This window comes from Naegleria gruberi, assembly GCF_000004985.1.
Source record: "Naegleria gruberi genomic scaffold NAEGRscaffold_40, whole genome shotgun sequence".
NCBI classification, from domain to species: Eukaryota; Heterolobosea; class Eutetramitea; order Acrasida; family Naegleriidae; genus Naegleria; species Naegleria gruberi.
In genome coordinates, this window is record NW_003163287.1 from 143,449 (window position 1) to 161,597 (window position 18,149).

The 18,149-nt window shown below is 34.7% G+C and overlaps 11 protein-coding genes across 11 annotated transcripts; 9 read left to right on the plus strand and 2 right to left on the minus strand.

Annotated features, from left to right (window-relative positions):
• Positions 1-140: 140 nt before the first annotated feature.
• NAEGRDRAFT_70437 (uncharacterized protein) lies at positions 141-1,998 on the plus strand (the record flags this gene model as incomplete). The annotated part of the gene is made up of 2 exons (XM_002674323.1): positions 141-179; positions 748-1,998. The coding sequence occupies 2 exons, from the start codon at positions 141-143 to the stop codon at positions 1,996-1,998; spliced, it is 1,290 nt and encodes a 429-aa protein (XP_002674369.1).
• Positions 1,999-3,241: 1,243 nt separating this feature from the next.
• On the plus strand, positions 3,242-5,065 carry NAEGRDRAFT_60791 (uncharacterized protein; the record flags this gene model as incomplete). Its single annotated transcript, XM_002674324.1, has 4 exons — positions 3,242-3,418; positions 3,478-3,711; positions 3,757-4,348; positions 4,428-5,065. 4 exons carry the CDS (start codon positions 3,242-3,244, stop codon positions 5,063-5,065), a joined length of 1,641 nt encoding a protein of 546 aa, XP_002674370.1.
• A 246-nt stretch (positions 5,066-5,311) lies between these two features.
• NAEGRDRAFT_70439 (BLUF domain-containing soluble adenylate/guanylate cyclase) lies at positions 5,312-6,945 on the plus strand (the record flags this gene model as incomplete). The annotated part of the gene is made up of 3 exons (XM_002674325.1): positions 5,312-6,044; positions 6,165-6,583; positions 6,628-6,945. 3 exons carry the CDS (start codon positions 5,312-5,314, stop codon positions 6,943-6,945), a joined length of 1,470 nt encoding a protein of 489 aa, XP_002674371.1.
• Positions 6,946-7,329: 384 nt separating this feature from the next.
• NAEGRDRAFT_70440 (BLUF domain-containing soluble adenylate/guanylate cyclase) lies at positions 7,330-8,502 on the plus strand (the record flags this gene model as incomplete). The annotated part of the gene is made up of 1 exon (XM_002674326.1): positions 7,330-8,502. One exon carries the CDS (start codon positions 7,330-7,332, stop codon positions 8,500-8,502), a length of 1,173 nt encoding a protein of 390 aa, XP_002674372.1.
• A 290-nt stretch (positions 8,503-8,792) lies between these two features.
• Positions 8,793-9,353, plus strand: NAEGRDRAFT_70441 (uncharacterized protein; the record flags this gene model as incomplete). Its single annotated transcript, XM_002674327.1, has 1 exon — positions 8,793-9,353. The coding sequence occupies one exon, from the start codon at positions 8,793-8,795 to the stop codon at positions 9,351-9,353; it is 561 nt and encodes a 186-aa protein (XP_002674373.1).
• Positions 9,354-9,530: 177 nt separating this feature from the next.
• Positions 9,531-10,784, minus strand: NAEGRDRAFT_50964 (uncharacterized protein; the record flags this gene model as incomplete). The annotated part of the gene is made up of 1 exon (XM_002674410.1): positions 9,531-10,784. The coding sequence occupies one exon, from the start codon at positions 10,782-10,784 to the stop codon at positions 9,531-9,533; it is 1,254 nt and encodes a 417-aa protein (XP_002674456.1).
• A 217-nt stretch (positions 10,785-11,001) lies between these two features.
• Positions 11,002-11,472, minus strand: NAEGRDRAFT_70443 (uncharacterized protein; the record flags this gene model as incomplete). Its single annotated transcript, XM_002674411.1, has 1 exon — positions 11,002-11,472. One exon carries the CDS (start codon positions 11,470-11,472, stop codon positions 11,002-11,004), a length of 471 nt encoding a protein of 156 aa, XP_002674457.1.
• A 456-nt stretch (positions 11,473-11,928) lies between these two features.
• NAEGRDRAFT_80633 (endonuclease/exonuclease/phosphatase family member) lies at positions 11,929-12,914 on the plus strand (the record flags this gene model as incomplete). Its single annotated transcript, XM_002674328.1, has 1 exon — positions 11,929-12,914. One exon carries the CDS (start codon positions 11,929-11,931, stop codon positions 12,895-12,897), a length of 969 nt encoding a protein of 322 aa, XP_002674374.1. The 3' UTR covers positions 12,898-12,914.
• A 257-nt stretch (positions 12,915-13,171) lies between these two features.
• On the plus strand, positions 13,172-16,999 carry NAEGRDRAFT_70445 (uncharacterized protein; the record flags this gene model as incomplete). The annotated part of the gene is made up of 2 exons (XM_002674329.1): positions 13,172-13,460; positions 13,566-16,999. The coding sequence occupies 2 exons, from the start codon at positions 13,172-13,174 to the stop codon at positions 16,997-16,999; spliced, it is 3,723 nt and encodes a 1,240-aa protein (XP_002674375.1).
• A 106-nt stretch (positions 17,000-17,105) lies between these two features.
• On the plus strand, positions 17,106-17,501 carry NAEGRDRAFT_70446 (uncharacterized protein; the record flags this gene model as incomplete). The annotated part of the gene is made up of 1 exon (XM_002674330.1): positions 17,106-17,501. One exon carries the CDS (start codon positions 17,106-17,108, stop codon positions 17,499-17,501), a length of 396 nt encoding a protein of 131 aa, XP_002674376.1.
• Positions 17,502-17,799: 298 nt separating this feature from the next.
• Positions 17,800-18,147, plus strand: NAEGRDRAFT_70447 (uncharacterized protein; the record flags this gene model as incomplete). The annotated part of the gene is made up of 1 exon (XM_002674331.1): positions 17,800-18,147. One exon carries the CDS (start codon positions 17,800-17,802, stop codon positions 18,145-18,147), a length of 348 nt encoding a protein of 115 aa, XP_002674377.1.
• Positions 18,148-18,149: the final 2 nt, after the last annotated feature.

Consider the following 18,149-nt stretch of genomic DNA (forward strand, 5'->3'; position numbering starts at 1 on the left):
CGTTACAAGTGAGCTCAATCATGGAGAAATACACCACAACAACTCTCAACTGTATAAATTAGTAAGGTAGATATACAACCACATCACCAACTACATTTTTATCATTCTAATGAATCTTTGCAATGAATCTTTTTCAAAGAATGCGCAAGAGAAGCCCAGCAAGAGCTACTATTAATTCTGTTCTTTTTCTCAACTTGAACACAGCGACCAATCTGCGAAGTGGCAATTTTATATCTGCCTGCTCTGTGATGCAACCTGGCATTTTTCATTTTTGAATTGCTTATTGCTCATGCCTGCAATTGGTGCAATCTCACGTTGGGAGATTGTATGCAAGCACTTCCTCACCTTTTTCAAATCAACAAAGTCCATCATCACACTCTAGACAACAAGATAAAACAAATAACGTTAAACAACAGTCAAGTGTGATTGTTATTGATTTCAAGAAATTCCTATTTATTGCAAGACAACCGAATCTTGCATATTTAATACCAAGATGTACTCTAACAACAACATTCACAATAACACACCTCCCAATCCTTACAATAATACCACTCCCAATAATATCCGTGATGAACAACAGCAGCACAATTTTCATCATCATCAACAACAATATCCAACAATGTTTTAATCAAAACTCACCAATCTGTAATACAGGAAGTTAATGATCATCCTCACTGTACAGTTAATCCTACACCACTGCTTCCCAATATTTCCAGTTTTAATTATTTTCATCATGAATATGCCAAGCCATTAACCTCAGATTTGAGATCATTCTCTGCCACTCCTTTTTCCCAACAACAACAACAACTCAACAATTGCGCAACCCGAGCCACCTTGAATACCAATCTTGATCATAATTCCTCCACTGAATCGTCTTCCAATAATGATTCTTCATCCAGTGGAAACATATCTGAAAAGCCACTTTCGAGACATTCACGAGAGAGTCTTGGCACTATATACAATGAAGATTCATGTCAATCGAATACCAATCCTGAGAATACCAATAATTCTTCTGCTAGTGGAGTTGGTGGCCTTTCGTCCTTTGATTCCTCTTTCCAACATGCTCTCACCACTCAGGAAAACCTCAATGAACCAAATCGATCAAAGAAACTAGATGTTCTCTCAGCTGATCAGATACGACAATACTTTTGCTATACTCAACAAGATGCTGCTCGTCTATTGGGTGTCTCTGTATCGACATTGAAGAGACGTTTCTATGAGCTCAAGTTGGGAAAGAGATGGCCCTACAAGAGAACTAAGCAAACACCACGAAAGAGAAAGGATAAGCAGACAATGAGTGAGGAGAGACAACTCATTGATCAGGGTATTAAGGCATGCTCAAATGTTATGATTCTCACTCCCATGAAACAATCACCAGTAGTACTACTGATGGCCACAAGTAAGGGAAGCAATAATGGATCTGCAATTCTCAACCTTTCGAATGGTTTCTCTAATAATGTAGAAGTTTCGGTAAGACAGCAAACACCACCATCTGCTACAAGTAATATGAGTCAACAACAATCAGTTTTCGATAAGAGAAACTTGAAGAATAATCAATCATCCTATTCGAGTGGTATTGAAAAGCAACACAAGATGAATTCACCCTCTTCCAATAAGGTACTTTCACCAATCAAGAATATATTACTCCAACAACATTCCAATAATTCTGAATTCTTAAGTATTGTAAATAGATCTAGATCCTCTTCCAATCATTCCATGAGCAGTTCCTCAGTTTCTTCCACCAATCCAAATAATCAGCATCATTCCTCATCCAATCACTCATTACAAGATGAAAAGGGAGCTCTTTCCACACAACCATATCCACAACTAAATCACAATTCTTATCATCCATCCTCGTCCCCCCTCAATATGACGAGAAACGAAAATTCATGCAAGAGAGAAACATCTATGGAGCAATCCAGAAAGAAACTTTCTCTCAGTTATATATTGAATCATTCCGATTGTAACAATTCGATATCATCCGAGCAAACTTCATGAGAAATTTATAGAGACAATCTTCTTGAGAATGTGAATGTTCTTGTGCAGCTCTAATCAAGTACTTGATTTCAACCAATCTGGTACAGAATTACTCATCAATTAAGCTTAATAAATGACATTTTATGATGATAAAAACGATATTCCATAACTTTCGAACTTGATAGAAGTTATTAGAATCTCTAAATTACAGAACGAATCACCTTTATTTTAATCAGACTTTCATCTTTATAAGAAAAGTTAGCCAATTGTCTCTGATTCCGAATTAGAGCTCTAGTGAAGTGTCATTCTACAAGCACAACCCCAAAAAGAAGAACCAAGCAAATAAAAACTAAACAAAATAATGCCAGCATGACATAGAGAAGTGGGCCAAATATGCCATTGTAGTATTGATATTCATCATATTTGGGATTTCCAGGTTTTTTATACATTGTCTTCGTCCATGTAATTTGAGAACTTGTGGATGGTGTTGTGTTCACTTCAATGTAGAGAGAAATAATCTTACCCTCTCGTAATGTTGAAAGATTGGATGTGGAAATGCTTGTTGCTCTCATAATTGTGTTATTGTTGTTTGGGTTTGCATTTTCTATTTGTCCAATGTTTCGCTCTTGCATAGGTTGCACAATTATTGAAAACAGTGACAATTTTGGCTGTAATCTCAACATTGACAATGTCCATGAATTCGTACTGTGCTTTACTGGCTACTGAACTGACAACTGCTGAAGCAATGAGGAAAGAGCAGGCTCCAAGAAAAGTGGCGCAGAATAACGAAATGACGACCACAATGATGCTAATGATAAGTAGTTTGAACAGTTTTTTTTAATACATTGGTGAAAATTACATTTATCACTCTATATTGGCCAATATAACTATTTATTAGTTATTTCACTAAAAAGGAAGGCAAAAACAATTGTAATGTGGTCGTACCTAGCTATTAATATTAAACATGTTTGAAACTATTTAGAATAAACTCATTGTAAACAACAAGTCAGACCACAACTTTGGTATTGAATACATATTTAGTCAATCTCATTCAACTGTTCATTGTTCTTGGTTTTTTTATAACTTGAAAAAGATTCGAAATAACTTTTTCAAATTACAAAACACAAAAAAAAATATTTTAATCAAAAAACCACACGAGGCCTCGCTAACTTGCATGCTTCAATCCAACAATCAAACAACAATTTCTCAGAACAATAACCAAAATGCCTCCTCTCTCGTGATGAATTCCGGAGAGAGTGGTATGATGAATCTTGTAGAAGAGGTTGAACTCTCCATTTCATGTAATAATTTACCGAATTTAGACTTGTTGAGTCTTACTGATGCACAGGTGCATATCTTTTCCAGCTCTACGTCGAGTAATCAAAACAATTGGGTATTTGTTGGAAAGACTGAAATTATTTGGGATAATTTATATCCGAAAGTATGTAATTGTGATTGATTATTTATTTATTTATTTAATTGTGTGTGATGATGAATTAGTTTGTTACCAAATTCTTACTCAAGTACTATTTCGAAACTAATCAATATTTGAAATTCATTGTTGTTGATATTGACAATGATAGTCAAAAATTGGAAGATCAAGAATTAGTTGGTGAAATGTATTGTACATTGGGTGAAATTGTTGGTTCAAAGGGAGGTCGATTGGTGAAACCTCTTCTCCTTCCAAACAAACCAAATGCCAATAGAGGTTTCATTGCAATTCGTTATGAAAAAGTTAATGGTTCAGGATCTGGAGGTCAAGAACTTGTGAATTTCAAGATTTCTGCCTCTAATTTGGATTCAAAGAATTTCTTCTTTGGTAAATCTGATCCATTCTTGGTGATTAATAGAGTTGATATTGAAGCTAATGAATATTCTCCAGTTTACAAATCGGAATATTATAAGAAAACTTTGGAATGCTCATGGAAACCTTTCCAATTGACTACTCAAACTTTGTGTAATGATGATAAAATTAGAGGACTAAGATTAGAAGTTTATGATTGGAACAAGTCAGGTAAACATGAATTGATTGGTCACTTTGATACCAATTTGGAAGAATTATTGAAGGAAGGAAAGAATAAGACCTACTTGTTAATTAATCCAGAATTGAAGAAGAAAAAGAAGAATTATATTGGAAGTGGTAACATTAAGATTGAACATATTGATCTCATCAAAATTCCTCCAAAACCAACCTTTTTAGATTATATTAGAGGTGGTCACCAAATCAGTTTAATGGTTGCTATTGATTTTACCATTTCAAATGTTGAGGCATGGAAGGAAATTTCTTTGCACTACATGAAAGAAGGGCATGAGAATGATTACCAACGTGCCATTAGAACAGTTGGTGATATTTTGAATTATTATGACAGTGGTAAGTGTTAAATTGTCATTTTTCATCTTATTCGAATTATTTTATCATGTTTTCATGATGCTTTTTCAAATGAAATCAGACAAAAAGTACCCAGTTTATGGATTTGGAGGTAAACTTCCTAACAACAAAACATCTTACTGTTTTGCAGCTAATTTAGATGAAAATAATCCAGAAGTTTATGGAGTTAATGGTATCTTGGAAGCTTACAAACATGCCATCGAGAATGTTCAATTGTCAGCTCCTACAAACTTTAAACAAATTATTCGTAAGGCAGCTGATTTATCAGAAGAGAGCAAGCTGACTAATTATTACATCCTACTCATTTTGACAGATGGTGGTATTACAGATCTACAAGAAACCATTGATGAAATTGTTCGTGCCACCAACTTGCCACTCTCCATCATTATAGTTGGTATTGGTAAGGATAGCTTTGGTAATATGGACATTTTAGATGCTGATGAGAAACCATTAGTCTCATCTAAGGGAGTCAAAATGGTTCGTGACATTGTTCAATTCGTTCCATTTAGGGACTTTAAGAATGCTGATCCTTCTGTCCTTGCAAAGGAGGTTCTTCAGGAAGTGCCATTGCAATTCCTTTCCTACATGGCTACCAATAACATTATGCCTCAACCTCCAATCAAAGCAGAGTCATTCTATGGAAGTGTTAACAGTAACAGCAATAATAGCTTAATACCCACCCCAACTACAAATCAATAACTTGAACACCTTTTTTAGTTATTTACTCCACACTACAATTATGTGAGATATGTAAATAAATACAATCACATGCCAAATTGAAATGAATGTGTATTGTAAAGGCAGAAAATTAAAATTCCAGATCCAACTCCCCTACTTTTTAAGCAATCTTCTTTAAATGAATAAATCAGCCAGCATTGAGATCATCATCCTCAGTAAGCGCAGAAAGGAAATTATTTAGAAGAAGAAAAAATAAAAAGCACAGCCATGCCGACGATGAACAACATCAATGTTGAACCAAGTAATCCGCTGAAGGGATTCAGAACTGGCTTATTGGAAAAATTGTTCGTGGACACTTCGCCAACAGCTTTGAGGCGAAATTCTATTCACAATACCACATCACCAACATCATCTTCTGCAACAGTACTATTAAATAGTAGTGTGGATGGAAAAGAGATAATGGATGAGGGTAGTAGTAGAATTTGCTCTGCACCATCTGGCCTTCCAAATCAGTCATCATCAACTAATGGAAAAACAAGTCCTTCATTGCTAACACATTCCCGAATGATGAAGAGATGTTCCAAGCAACAATTGTTAAGCATGCTACCAAAGAAACCATATTTAAGAATTCAATATGCATCTCACTGTTGCTCTGGGGTTATATCCGATCAATTACAAGAGGAAATTCTTAAAGTTGCCCAACGAGAGAATGAACTGAGAGGCATAACTGGTGTTTTAATTTGTGTTCAGGACATGTTTTTTCAAATCATTGAGGGTCACACGGAACAAGTAGATAGATTATATCACAATATTTTGAAGGATAAGAGACATTATGATGTGGTGTGTGTTGACAAGACATACTTTAGTTTAGATGAGGAGAGATATTTTCCAACTTGGTGCATGCAGGCATTGGACATACAGAGCTTATTTGATCATTGTCTCGATCCAGCTCATTCAACAGCTGTTGGGGCTGCATTTAGGGCTTTTAAAACATTACTAGGTATGTTTCTTTATAATCAACGCCAATAATTATCATTTTTGGATTTTACTGATTCTATCTTTGAATTCAATCATGCATCTTATAAAATATAACCGCTTTGCTAACCTATCAATTCAACAGGTTCACTTTTAAATACACAACAAGTGTTTAGAAATTATGCTCAACCTGCCATTTCAAAATATTTGAGTGAAGGGGAGAACCCAATGATTAAGGAATCAGTAGAGACTGATAAGGTTATATTATTCATTGATCTTGTAAATTATACGAGTATCACCGAGAAGGTTTCAAAAACAAGGAAACCATCACAAGTGGTAAATATTTTGAATACATTCTTTGGAGTTGTTATGGAAACAGTTGAGGAATATTCTGGAGAGATAACTAAATTAATTGGTGATTGTGTAATGGTCTATTTTGATGGAAACGAATGTCAACAGGCTGTTGATTGTTCCATTGATATTTTGGAGAGACTTGAAACTTTAAGGCAAACATCTGATGATCCTTGCATTAAGATGATTTATTGTACCATTGGTATCAGCAGAGTAAGTTTTACATCTTGAAAAAAGCTCAAAAATCTTTTTAATAGGGATTGGTTATATTTGGAAATGTTGGTTCTGTGGGAAGGAAACTTGATTTTACAGTAATTGGAGACTCTGTGAATACAGCATCTAGATTACAATCATTTGCTTCCATTTCTCCACATTTTCTAATATTCGATGAGAGTGTTAGAGAGAGACTAGAAGACACAACAGAACAATGTATCGTTGAAGTTGGGGCAATAGAACTAAAAGGAAAAGAAAGGTCTGTTAAAACTTACACAATCGATCACGAACTCAATTACAAACCTTCCAAAAAAGAGATGGACCGCATAATGTCTCTATCAGCCCTCACAGAATATTGTTGAGAGAACCACGAGTGGATTCATAGAGATCTATAAGGAATTTTAAATTTGGATTATGGTGTTGTTGGCAGGTTGTATTTAATTCAATGAAAAGCTGTATGGTTTTCCATATATATAATTCACAGAGATATCAAGGAGGCAATGGTATATTTATATTTTTTGTAACCATCTTAATGGGAGAATATTTGAATAAGAAATAGTTAGCCCATTTTCCTTATTTATAATAATTGGAGACCATATTAAGGATTTGAGATTATAATCTTCATCTTTGTCTCCAACACTTCAAGGTAAAAGGGTGCCTATCCTCGAACAACACAACTCAAAAAAAAAAAAAGAACAACTCAACATCAACACCAATCATATTTTTCATCTCCAAATCACCACCACATGTCCTCCATTCAAGAACAATCTCCACAATATACTCGTGTGCAATATGTATCCCTCTCAACGCAGGGAGTCATTACAGAAAAGATAAAGTCCCAGATATTAGCCTCATCCAACAAGAACAATTCCAAGCGTCATATTACCGGCTGTTTGATATGTGTGAAGGATATGTTCTTTCAAATTATTGAGGGAAAGACAGATGATGTTGAAAATTTATATACAACTATTGTCAAGGATAAAAGACACAACAATGTTGTCTGTGTTGACAAGTCTCAGTTTTTTAATGAAGAAGAGAGAATGTTTCCTTCATGGGATATGAAATCGCTTGATGTTGACAGTTTATTCTCAGCAAAGAAGGAAGTTTTGATTTGTGGGGAGAATTGTAATCCACTGGATCCAGCACATAAACGAGTCATTGAGACTGCATTCTCTGCTTTCACAACCTTGATGGGTAGTTTGTTTAGAGCTCAACAAGTTTTCAAGAATTATGCTCAACCGAGTGTCAGCAGGTTTGTCAGAGAAGGATTGAATCCACTCTGTATTCAATCAGTTGAAACTGAAAAGATTGTACTTTTTGTTGACCTTGTAAATTATACCACCTTAACAGAAATCATTTCCCAATCGAGAAGTGCATCAGAAATTGTAAGAATACTCAATGTTTTCTTCACAATTGTTATGGAAATTGTTGAAGAATATGGAGGAGACATTACAAAATTGATTGGTGACTGTGTAATGTGTCACTTTGATGGCCATGATTCACAGAAAGCAATAGATTGCTCATTGAAAATCCTCCAACAACTAGAACTTCTCAGAAATGAAACAACCGATCCATTCGAAAAACTCATCTTTTGTACAATAGGCATATCTAAAGGAAAGGTCATTTTGGGAAATGTTGGTACAGTGGGTCGTAAATTAGACTATACTGTCATTGGTGATTCAGTTAACACATCGGCAAGATTGCAATCATTCGCTTCCTCGACTCAATATTATCTCATTTTCGATGAGAATGTAAAGAATGATTTGGAGAGTGGTGATTCAGTTATTTTCTGTGGTTCGATAGAATTGAAAGGAAAAAGAAATACTGTAAACGCCTACACAATAGAAAATGAATATAATAGAAGATTGTTGAAAGAAGATTTGAAAGCTCTCTACTGTAGTGTATCACTAGAAATGTAAATAAAATCAATACCTTATTAACTCTATGACTTGACGAGTTGTGCGATAGTTGATTCTCCTTTACTTTGTCACTGACACTAAATTGTTGATTAGTAACAATGTATCGACATTGTTCTGAATATGATCCTTTAAAAAAAATGTCATCACTGTTGGACCTCTTTGTTGAATATTGGCCATTTGTAACATTGATCGTTGGTAGTATTGGTTTACTACTCACTCTTCCTTCAATTGTTGGTAAATCTTCTGTTTTTCACTATTGGTATCTTCCATTATTCTTGTATCTGATTCACATGTTTGAAGAGCATGGAATTGATTTGTTGGGAAGAAGATTTGCTTTTCAAGCAGGGTTGTGTGCAATTTTGAAGAAGGTCTCCGGAAGTGATAGTTGTGCAGCAACTGAGCTTGTAATTTGTGTTGTGAATTGTGGAACTGTTGTCATTTTGACAACTTGTGCTGGATTGTGGAGACACACTGATAAATTTACTGGAGTAAAAGCAGGAGCAATTGGTGGAATTTTAATTAATGGACTTTCTCATATTCTCAAAGCTTTTGAAACCAAGTATGATCCAGGATTGTTGACAGCTGTCTTGTTTTTTATTCCATGCTCAGTTTGGCTCATGATTATTGAATCAAGAAAGAATGGAATTGTTAAGGTTGTCCTATTCAGTTTATTGATGGGAATTATTCTTCATGCTGTGTTGATTTCTTCACTCATTCTCTCAATGAAAGGTTTAATTGATACTTCTCTATTACCAACCATTCAAATCATTAATGGTTTCCTTCCTCTCATGATTACAATATTACAGGGTGAGGCATCATCAATTTCTGAAAGAAAAACCAAAACTAATTAGTTCTCAAACTATTTTACAGTTTTTATTTACAAATAAAACTAAACTATTGGAATAATCCATTATCTATTTACAACATGTGAATCGTAATTTTTGTCATAAGTTGAATTGTTTGGGTTATTATTTTACAACCAGAGAGAACAAAAGCTTATTGTTGAATAACGTTGATTGGTGGTGATTTTACAATTCGAGGTATTCTTTTAATCTAGCTAACCTATTATCTTCAATATTTACATCTAACAATTTCAATAAATCCTCAAGAATCAATTTTTTGTATACGTCTTTGAATAGAGGATGATGAACAGAGACAGAATAGTTATAAGCTAAACCTGTTGGAGATTTACAGGTACAAAAGTACCACTTGTTCTGAAGCTCATTCCAATCAGACCACTGAATTTTCTCCTCTTTCAAGTGTTGTTTGAGATTCTTCAAACAATGTTGACACTTAATAAATTCACCTCCAAAATGAACTCCATGGAATTCTACAAGTGTGTAAGCACCAATTTGAATTTTTTGGCATTGACAAGATTGTAAACAACCACCTGATGATCCATTCATAACACTCTCATTTGAAATAATAAAGTTGGAGTTTTCTGTCGTTAATACCAAATCATCATGTTCAACCCATTCAATTTTGCCATTTTGAACTTTTTCAGTGTAAGGTGCAAGTACTTTTCCTGTAGAAACACATAACCTCCCAAAATTGTGAAACACGTTTCTAGCCATATCATCACAAGGTGCCCATTCTTGGTATTCCTGATGCTGTGAAACGGAGGTTGAAAATTTAGTTCCTTCAATGCCTGGAAAATGTGTTGTGAAAATATCATCGTCAATTTGGAGTACAGTTGGACATGGAATGAATAAAACCTTTGGCCATTCATGCGATACTTTACAAGTCAATTTATGGATTGAAATATCCAAATAATTGAAATTGCCTATTGAGCTGGATATTGGGTCTTGATATTCCTGTTGAAACGATGGAAAAAGTTCTTCTTGTTTTTGCATGAGTTTCCACCCCTTTTCTCTAATTAGAGAAGCACCTGTATATATAACACTCTCCTCTTTTGGAAGTGTAAAATTGGTTGTTGCTTTTGCAAGTTGTCCAGTGAAAAATGTAGGTGGAGATGGATAGGATATGTGTTGATTTGTAATTACTTGTTGAGGAAGAATGTAGAAACCTGTACCAACAGCCGAAACAGTTAGAACCCTTGTCATACTCTTTTTTGTTAGTAATATCAACTCCTTAATAGAGTTTAATTTGTCAAGCCTTGAGTGAGAATATTTCAAATTGGTTGGTGGTATAATTTGAGCATCTTCATCTACCAAGAAAACGTTCCAGTAAACATCGTGAAAATGCTCCTTTGTTGAAACTGCAACATCACCTTGTTCCGATTGAGGCACCACAACTTCCAACACTTGCCTTACAAACCGCATTTTTTTTGGAAGTTTTCTTTAAGTTAAAACTTCTTAGTCCCTAGGCCAATTAAATAGTGATGATTTTAATGAAAATTTTTAACCTCTCCATATTTAAATGACTGATTTCTGCAAACACTATGATTTTTTTTGGATTTTATTAACTATTTACAATATTTATTTACAAATAAACTATTGGCATTATCTATTTACACAACATTAACAAGGATTGATACATTTACAAGGTAAAGATTTGCTTCTCGAGTTGCTTATTCATACTAGCACATTCATCAGCCAATTCACAGTCAAGGACTCTTAAAAATCTATTATCATATTCTTGTTTGCGATCACCAGCATTTCTCAAATACTGTTGAACTCTAAGATTACATTCAAATATTCTGTGAGCTGTTTCCTTTTCCATTTGAATGGAATAGCTTTCTAAATCGTTTCTGTATTGACCAATGATACTCTTTAATTGTGGATCCAAATCAGAGAGTTTGATCAATCTGGCAAATAAACTATTAGCTTTGGAATCCCTTGTATCACATGTTGTATTTTCAAGATCAGCAGTTACAGATACTTCTTGTTCAACAAAACTCTCTTGTTGTTGTAATCTAAACATTGATTGTTGGTGATACCTCTTCATAACCATCAGCGATGGGATAGGAAAATTCTTCTTAATACTTCTTCTCATTAATGTGCTTAACATCTTAGTTTTTGATTTTAATATTGTTTTGTTTTTTTCTTGTTGTAAATTAATTGATCACACTGAGAATGAGGCGAATATTTATAGCTTAGTTGATCACAAGAGAGATTGGTTCTTGTATGGAACAGCTTTTAAACTCATCTCTTGGTGTGATTCACATGGCGAAAAAAGCCTTTGAGATCAACTCTCTTACTTGTGATGGAGATAAACTTTGGATAATTTTTTTGAATAAGCCGAGAGCTAGTTATTAATGGCGGGAAAGGAATTGAAGTTCATACTCAACATTGATCCACTTGGAGTTTGAATGAAATTTTGAATTTGAATGTTTGCCGCCAAAATTTAAACCATGTTATCCAAGCTATAAATAAAATGATAAAACAAAATATCATCACACAATCAGCGTTTCATCTTTTGAAACAGCACAACAAATATCATTATTTTAATAATTTATTATTCGGAATGAGTCAGCAGGCGAACAACAAATTTTATAGTGTAAAATCGGAACAAGTTTATACAACAAATAGGATCAAGAGATTTGAAAGGACTCTGACGGAACCGAATCAATTTTCTGTTTACTCACAGAATTTGTTGGCCGGGTATTGGACCGATTTGGATAGATATTATTTTGTGGAGGAACCTAAGGAGGAACATTATGAATGGAGTGGGAGAGTAAAGAAACTTTTGAGAGATTTCACCATTCATCAACCTGACATTTTATGTCTGCAAGAAGTAGAATTGGCTTGTTTTGAAAAGGACGTTTTGGAACCTTTGCAGAAAGTAGACGAAAGTTATAGAGGTGTAGCACAGAAAAAACTTGGAGATTTCCCAGTCGGAGTTGGGTGTATCTTTAAAGAAAGCGTTTTTGAATTGGTAGAAGTTTTTGAAAGAAGTTCTGTAATTATTTTGGTATTGAAATTTAAAGCAAATGATACACTGATATATGTGTCATCTTGCCATTTGATGGGAGATCCACGAAAACCTCAAACACGTATCAACCAACTCAAATCTTATTTCAAACATCTCAAAAATTATCAGAAGGGAAAGGATCATCCTGTAATTGTAGCTGGGGACTTTAACACAGAACCAAACTCTGCTACGTATGATTATGTAGTGAATGGATTCCTCAAAGGTAAATCTGAGGAGAATGATGTTATCGCAACTGATACTGATATCAAGCACACATTCAAATTAAAAAGTGCATATAAGGAAATTAATGGCAAGGAACCTGAAATGACATTGAGAACAATTAACAGCTCACTAACCTGTGATTATCTTTTCTACACTAATGAATCTCTAAAGCTCAATAATGTAATGTCTCTTTACGAAAATGGAGATAAGACACACATGGAACGTTTAGGCTTGCCAAACTCAAAATATGGATCAGACCACTTGGGATTACAAGCACATTTTACGATTACAAAGCAATAATAAATTGTAATTTGAGGAAAATTGGCAACAAATGAATGAAACCTCCTAAAATCTGTAACACAGTGTAGTTGAGTAACAACCTTTGTGAAGTAGAAGTTCACATTAGTGTTCGCCAAGTTTCGGTTAACACTCCAAACAAACATCAATCGGAGAGTGCAAGCAAAGATGATATGATTGGTTCAATAGTAAACTACCTCCCAAAAAGTACACAAAAACAATTTAAATCCCATTGATTCACACCAACATGATCCGAACTCAAAAAAAAACACAAAAGATGACAGGCCAGCAGGTCTGTATTGGAAGAAGTCTTTCCTCTGAAGGCTACTTGATGTTGTTGACATTGATGGTAGCTATAGTTTGTCTCTCTCAAATCTCTTCAGTTTCTGGAATTACATTCTACGCCAGTATCGATTGTGGTCCTCATGGAAATTGTAGTGGCTACGCATGCCAATGTGAAAGTGGTTATATTGGCCCTCATTGTGAATATCAATGTAATGATACGGAATGTAATGGTCATGGAAAGTGCAACCCATCTTATAGTGGTTCATATGGTAGTAGTTTTTGTAAGTTTCACACATGTGCTTTTTTACAATAATATAATTACATGCGTAATTTGTTCTTTTTTTACAATAATATGATTACATATATGTAATTTGTTCATGATACAGGTAATTGTGATAAGGGTTATGGTGGCGTGAATTGTTCACAAAAGTTCGATTGTTCTTCATTGAATAATTGCTCAGCTCATGGTTATTGTTCCTACGACAATTATTGTACATGTGACTATGAGTGGACTGCTGCCAATTGTTCCCTTCCAATCACTTGTAATAAGGTCAATAATTGCTCAGGTCATGGTTATTGTTCTGGTTATCAAGCTTGTAGTTGCTCTCAAGGATGGACTGGTGCTGATTGTAATTCCGTTTACAATTGTTCACTTCTTAATAATTGCAATGGAAGAGGTATTTGTTCTGCTGATAATTATTGCTATTGTAATTCCCAAAGTGGTTATTATGGTGTCGATTGTACTACACCATACAATTGTTCAGCTTTGAATAATTGTTCAAGTCATGGTGTCTGTACAAATAACGACTATTGTACTTGTAGTGCTGGTTATTATGGAACTAATTGTTCATTGAAATATGAGTGTGTATCCAATGATGAATGTGGATTTCCAAATGGTAATTGTATGATGGGCTCTTGTTCTTGTGTTTTTGGTTGGGGAGGTGAAAAATGTCAAAAGATGATTTGTCCAAACAATTGTAATAATCATGGCAATTGTTCTTCACCTGGTTCCTGTACTTGTGATAATGGATGGCTTGGTTCTGAATGTTCTTACTCATGTTCTGGTATTGGAGGTTGTGGTATTAATGGATATTGTGCCAATAATAATTCCTGCGTTTGTTATCCAGGTTGGCAAGGTGTCAATTGTAATATTGCAAAATCTCCAAATTGTACTGCTTTTAATAATTGTTCAGGAAATGGTGATTGCATAAGTAGTTATGGAGGAGATGATTACTGCTCATGCTACCAAACTTATTATGGAGACAAGTGTGATCTCAAGTACAATTGTAGCTCTTTAAATAATTGCTCAGGTCATGGTGTCTGTACAAATATCAACTATTGTACATGTGAAGCTGGTTTTGGTGGAAAGGACTGTTCTTCAAAGCCAAACTGTACTTCTTTGAATAACTGCAGTGGTCATGGCGTGTGTACTTATGATGACTATTGTATTTGTAATCTTAATTATGGAAATGCTGATTGCTCAGTTTACAATCCTCCAATTTGTCCAAATAATTGCTCTGGTAATGGTACATGCAATCAATATAGCTCTTGTGATTGTAAGGAAGGATATTGGGGATATGATTGCACAATTACTTGTCCAAAAACAAAGAATTGTAACAGTCATGGTTTTTGTTATGCTCAAGACCAATGCTCTTGTAATGTTGGTTGGATGGGAGAAGATTGCTCAGTTCCAGAACCAAATTGCAATGCTGTTAAGAATTGTTCCTATCATGGTGTTTGTATAGAAAACAATGTTTGTGCATGCTATACTGGTTATGATGGTTTAACTTGTGCTGACTATTCATGTAGAAACGTTTCAAATTGTAATGGGCATGGCTCATGCGTTGGGGTTGATACTTGCCAGTGTAAGAGTGGTTGGAGAGGAAACTCAGATTGTTCTGCCTTCTCTTGTGAAGCTGTTAATAATTGTACTGGATTGGGAAGCTGCATTGGTCAAAATCAATGTTCAGGAAATCCATCAATCAAGTGTTATGGAGTTGTTTCAACCAGTGGTTCTGTATGTAGTGGTAAGGGTACTTGTGTTGGAACTGATAGTTGTCAATGTGTTAGTGGAGCTTTTGGATCTAATTGTAATTCATTTGCTAGAATTCCATCTAGCCAATTGGTTATTAACTCTGTCAATTTCGAGTCTGTCATTTCAATTCCAGTAACTTTGACTGGTCCAAGTACCTACACATTCAAATGGAAACAAGTTGGTGGATCTCCTTCATTGCAACTCTCTACAATTGCTGTGGGAGGTATTGTCAATGGACCTGGTTTGTACATTAACGCAAATTCTGAAACATTCAACAATGGAATGGTTGCTGGTGAAACTTACACCTTCCAAGTTAATATTACTAGAGCTGATGGATACTCTACCGTTTTGGAATCAAGCGTTCAAGTTGGTTTGAGTCCAGTGTTGAAAGCCACAATAGTCAATCCATCTGATAACTCACAAACTGGTGTTGCTGTTACTACCAAATTTACTGCTACTATTCAAGAATCCTATGATCCAAATGATTCTGAAGCTACATTAATGTACGGATATGGTTTCTACACTGAAAGTGGTTTGAAGGTTGTCTCTGTTTATTCTTCATCCAAGCAAACTAATTTAACGCTCCCATATCAAACTGGTGGCTCCGTTACTGCCTTTGTATACGTCATCAATGCACAAACTGGTAATCAAAAGGAACTCAAGTTCTCAATGAATGTTTCAAATCCAACAAGTGGAAAGTCAGCCTCAGAAGTCAATTCATTTGTTCAAAATCTTGTTACTTCAGATGCTTCGGTTTCTCAATTGTCCATAGCTGTTCAATTGTTGACCACCTCACCATCCAGTGATCCAACTGTTGTTCAACAACGTACCGATATCAAGCAACAAGTTATTACAACTCTCGTTTCTAAACCAGTAACAACTAGTGCTGAAAGAGACACTTTGTTGACAGTTCTTGTTTCAACTACTCAATCAGCCAACGAAGTATCAACTACATCAGTTACAAAGACTTTGGATTTCTTAGTTTCCCAACCATCATTGGCTCAAAACTTCAATCCATCCCAACTTGGTCAACTTGCCTCTCAAATTTTGTCAACAGCTGTTTTTAATTCGACCAGTATCTCAACTTCCACCACAAGTAAACAAGTTAGAACCATCATCGATGCTGCCATGACTGCCACAGCCTCAAACTTGGCTGCTGGACAAAGTGCTGTCAAGACATTTGGTAACATTGTTGCTGTCGTTTCAAGTAATACTCTTGATAATTTACAACCAACAATCCCAACTAATTCAATTAGCTCAGTGGGTATTAAATCAATTTCTCTCCCAACTGCTAGTTTACAAAGTTTATTCACCAACTCTGGTCTTCCATCAAGCACTTTAGTTTCCTTATCACTTTCAACGGCTCCACTCTCAATGTACTCCTTCACTCAAACTAAACTAGCCTCAACTCTTGCCAGAATCGCCTTAATTAATTCCAACAGTGCCTCTGCTATAGCTGTTGCCAATTTGACATTACCAATTGAATTCAATCTCCAACTTGGTGGTCCTGTAGAAAATGGAAAGACACCAAAATGCAAATACTTTAACGAAGTTTCTAATTCCTTCACCACTGATGGCATTGAAACTATTGTCATCTCTTCAAGTGAAATCAAGTGTAGAGTTACTCACTTGACTGATTTTGCAATTGTTCCAGAAACAAGTGGAACACCAACAAGTTCTGGTTCAGTGGTCAAGCCAAAGGATACTATTTCAGAAGGAAGTTCAGTTTCTGCAACTCTTGTTACATTATTAGTTGCTATTTTCTCAATGTTTTTCATGTTTTAAAACATTCACTTATAAATAAAAATATAATAAATTGTAATAACATTATTTGAACTGCGAACAAGTTTACAATTAAATTAGGAACTTGAAAAAAATCAATCAAAAAAAAATGCAGCAAGCAATTTCGCACGATTTGATAACAGCAGAAAGTAGAGGAGTGATTTTGGATGTCAATGAAACATCCTCTCCCTCACAAATTACAATTCAAGATGATTCCAATGATTATACTAAAATTGATTTGAAAATTGAAACCAAGTCCGATAGTCAATTAGTTCGTTTTGTAGTTTTATCGGATACTCATAGATGTCAGGGTATTTACGACTATTGGTATGATGAGAAAAATAGAAGAGATAGTTTGGATTCCATTGAGGAAAAAGAGAATAGAGAATTTATCAAATTACCGAAAGGAGATTATTTGTTACATTGTGGAGATTTTACAAATTATTGTTTACCGAGTAGGTTTGAAAAGTTTTTAGTGGAATTCTCACACAAAAAGATGAATTGAGTGAATTTAATACATTTCTTGGAAAAATTAAACATCGTTACAAACAAATTATTGTAATTCCTGGAAATGTAAGTGAATGCTGAAATATTTTGATATTTACAATTTGACTATTTAAACAGCATGAATTTGTAGGTATTTTTGAAAAATTAAAATGTTTAGATGACTCTATTAGTGTGCTGATATGTGTTCTTTATTTTTGTACAATGCAACTGTATTGTTGAATGATTTTTTAGAGCTAGAAGATGGGAAGATTACAATATTTGGATCAAGATTTAAATCATTTTGGATGAATTGGAAAATGACTGGATATGACTCTGACGCACAAAGTGACTGGTCAACTCTGACAAAACCAGTTCTCAAAGGTGAAAAAAAAGTTGACATTCTCATGACTCATCAACCACCTTATTTCAAGGAAATTTCAAATAGATTTTTCAGACGTGGAAGTAAATCTCTTAGAGAGGCCATAGAAACTGTCAAGCCAACCATAAACTTGTTCGGCCACAATCACGATATTTATGGAGTAAAGTATTCGTCAGATTATGATTTGAAAAATCAAATTGACACAACCTTTATAAGTGCTTGCTCTTTGGATTCCCATGAAAACGCAAGAAAAGTAATAGTATTCGATTATCCAATAAATAAATAATA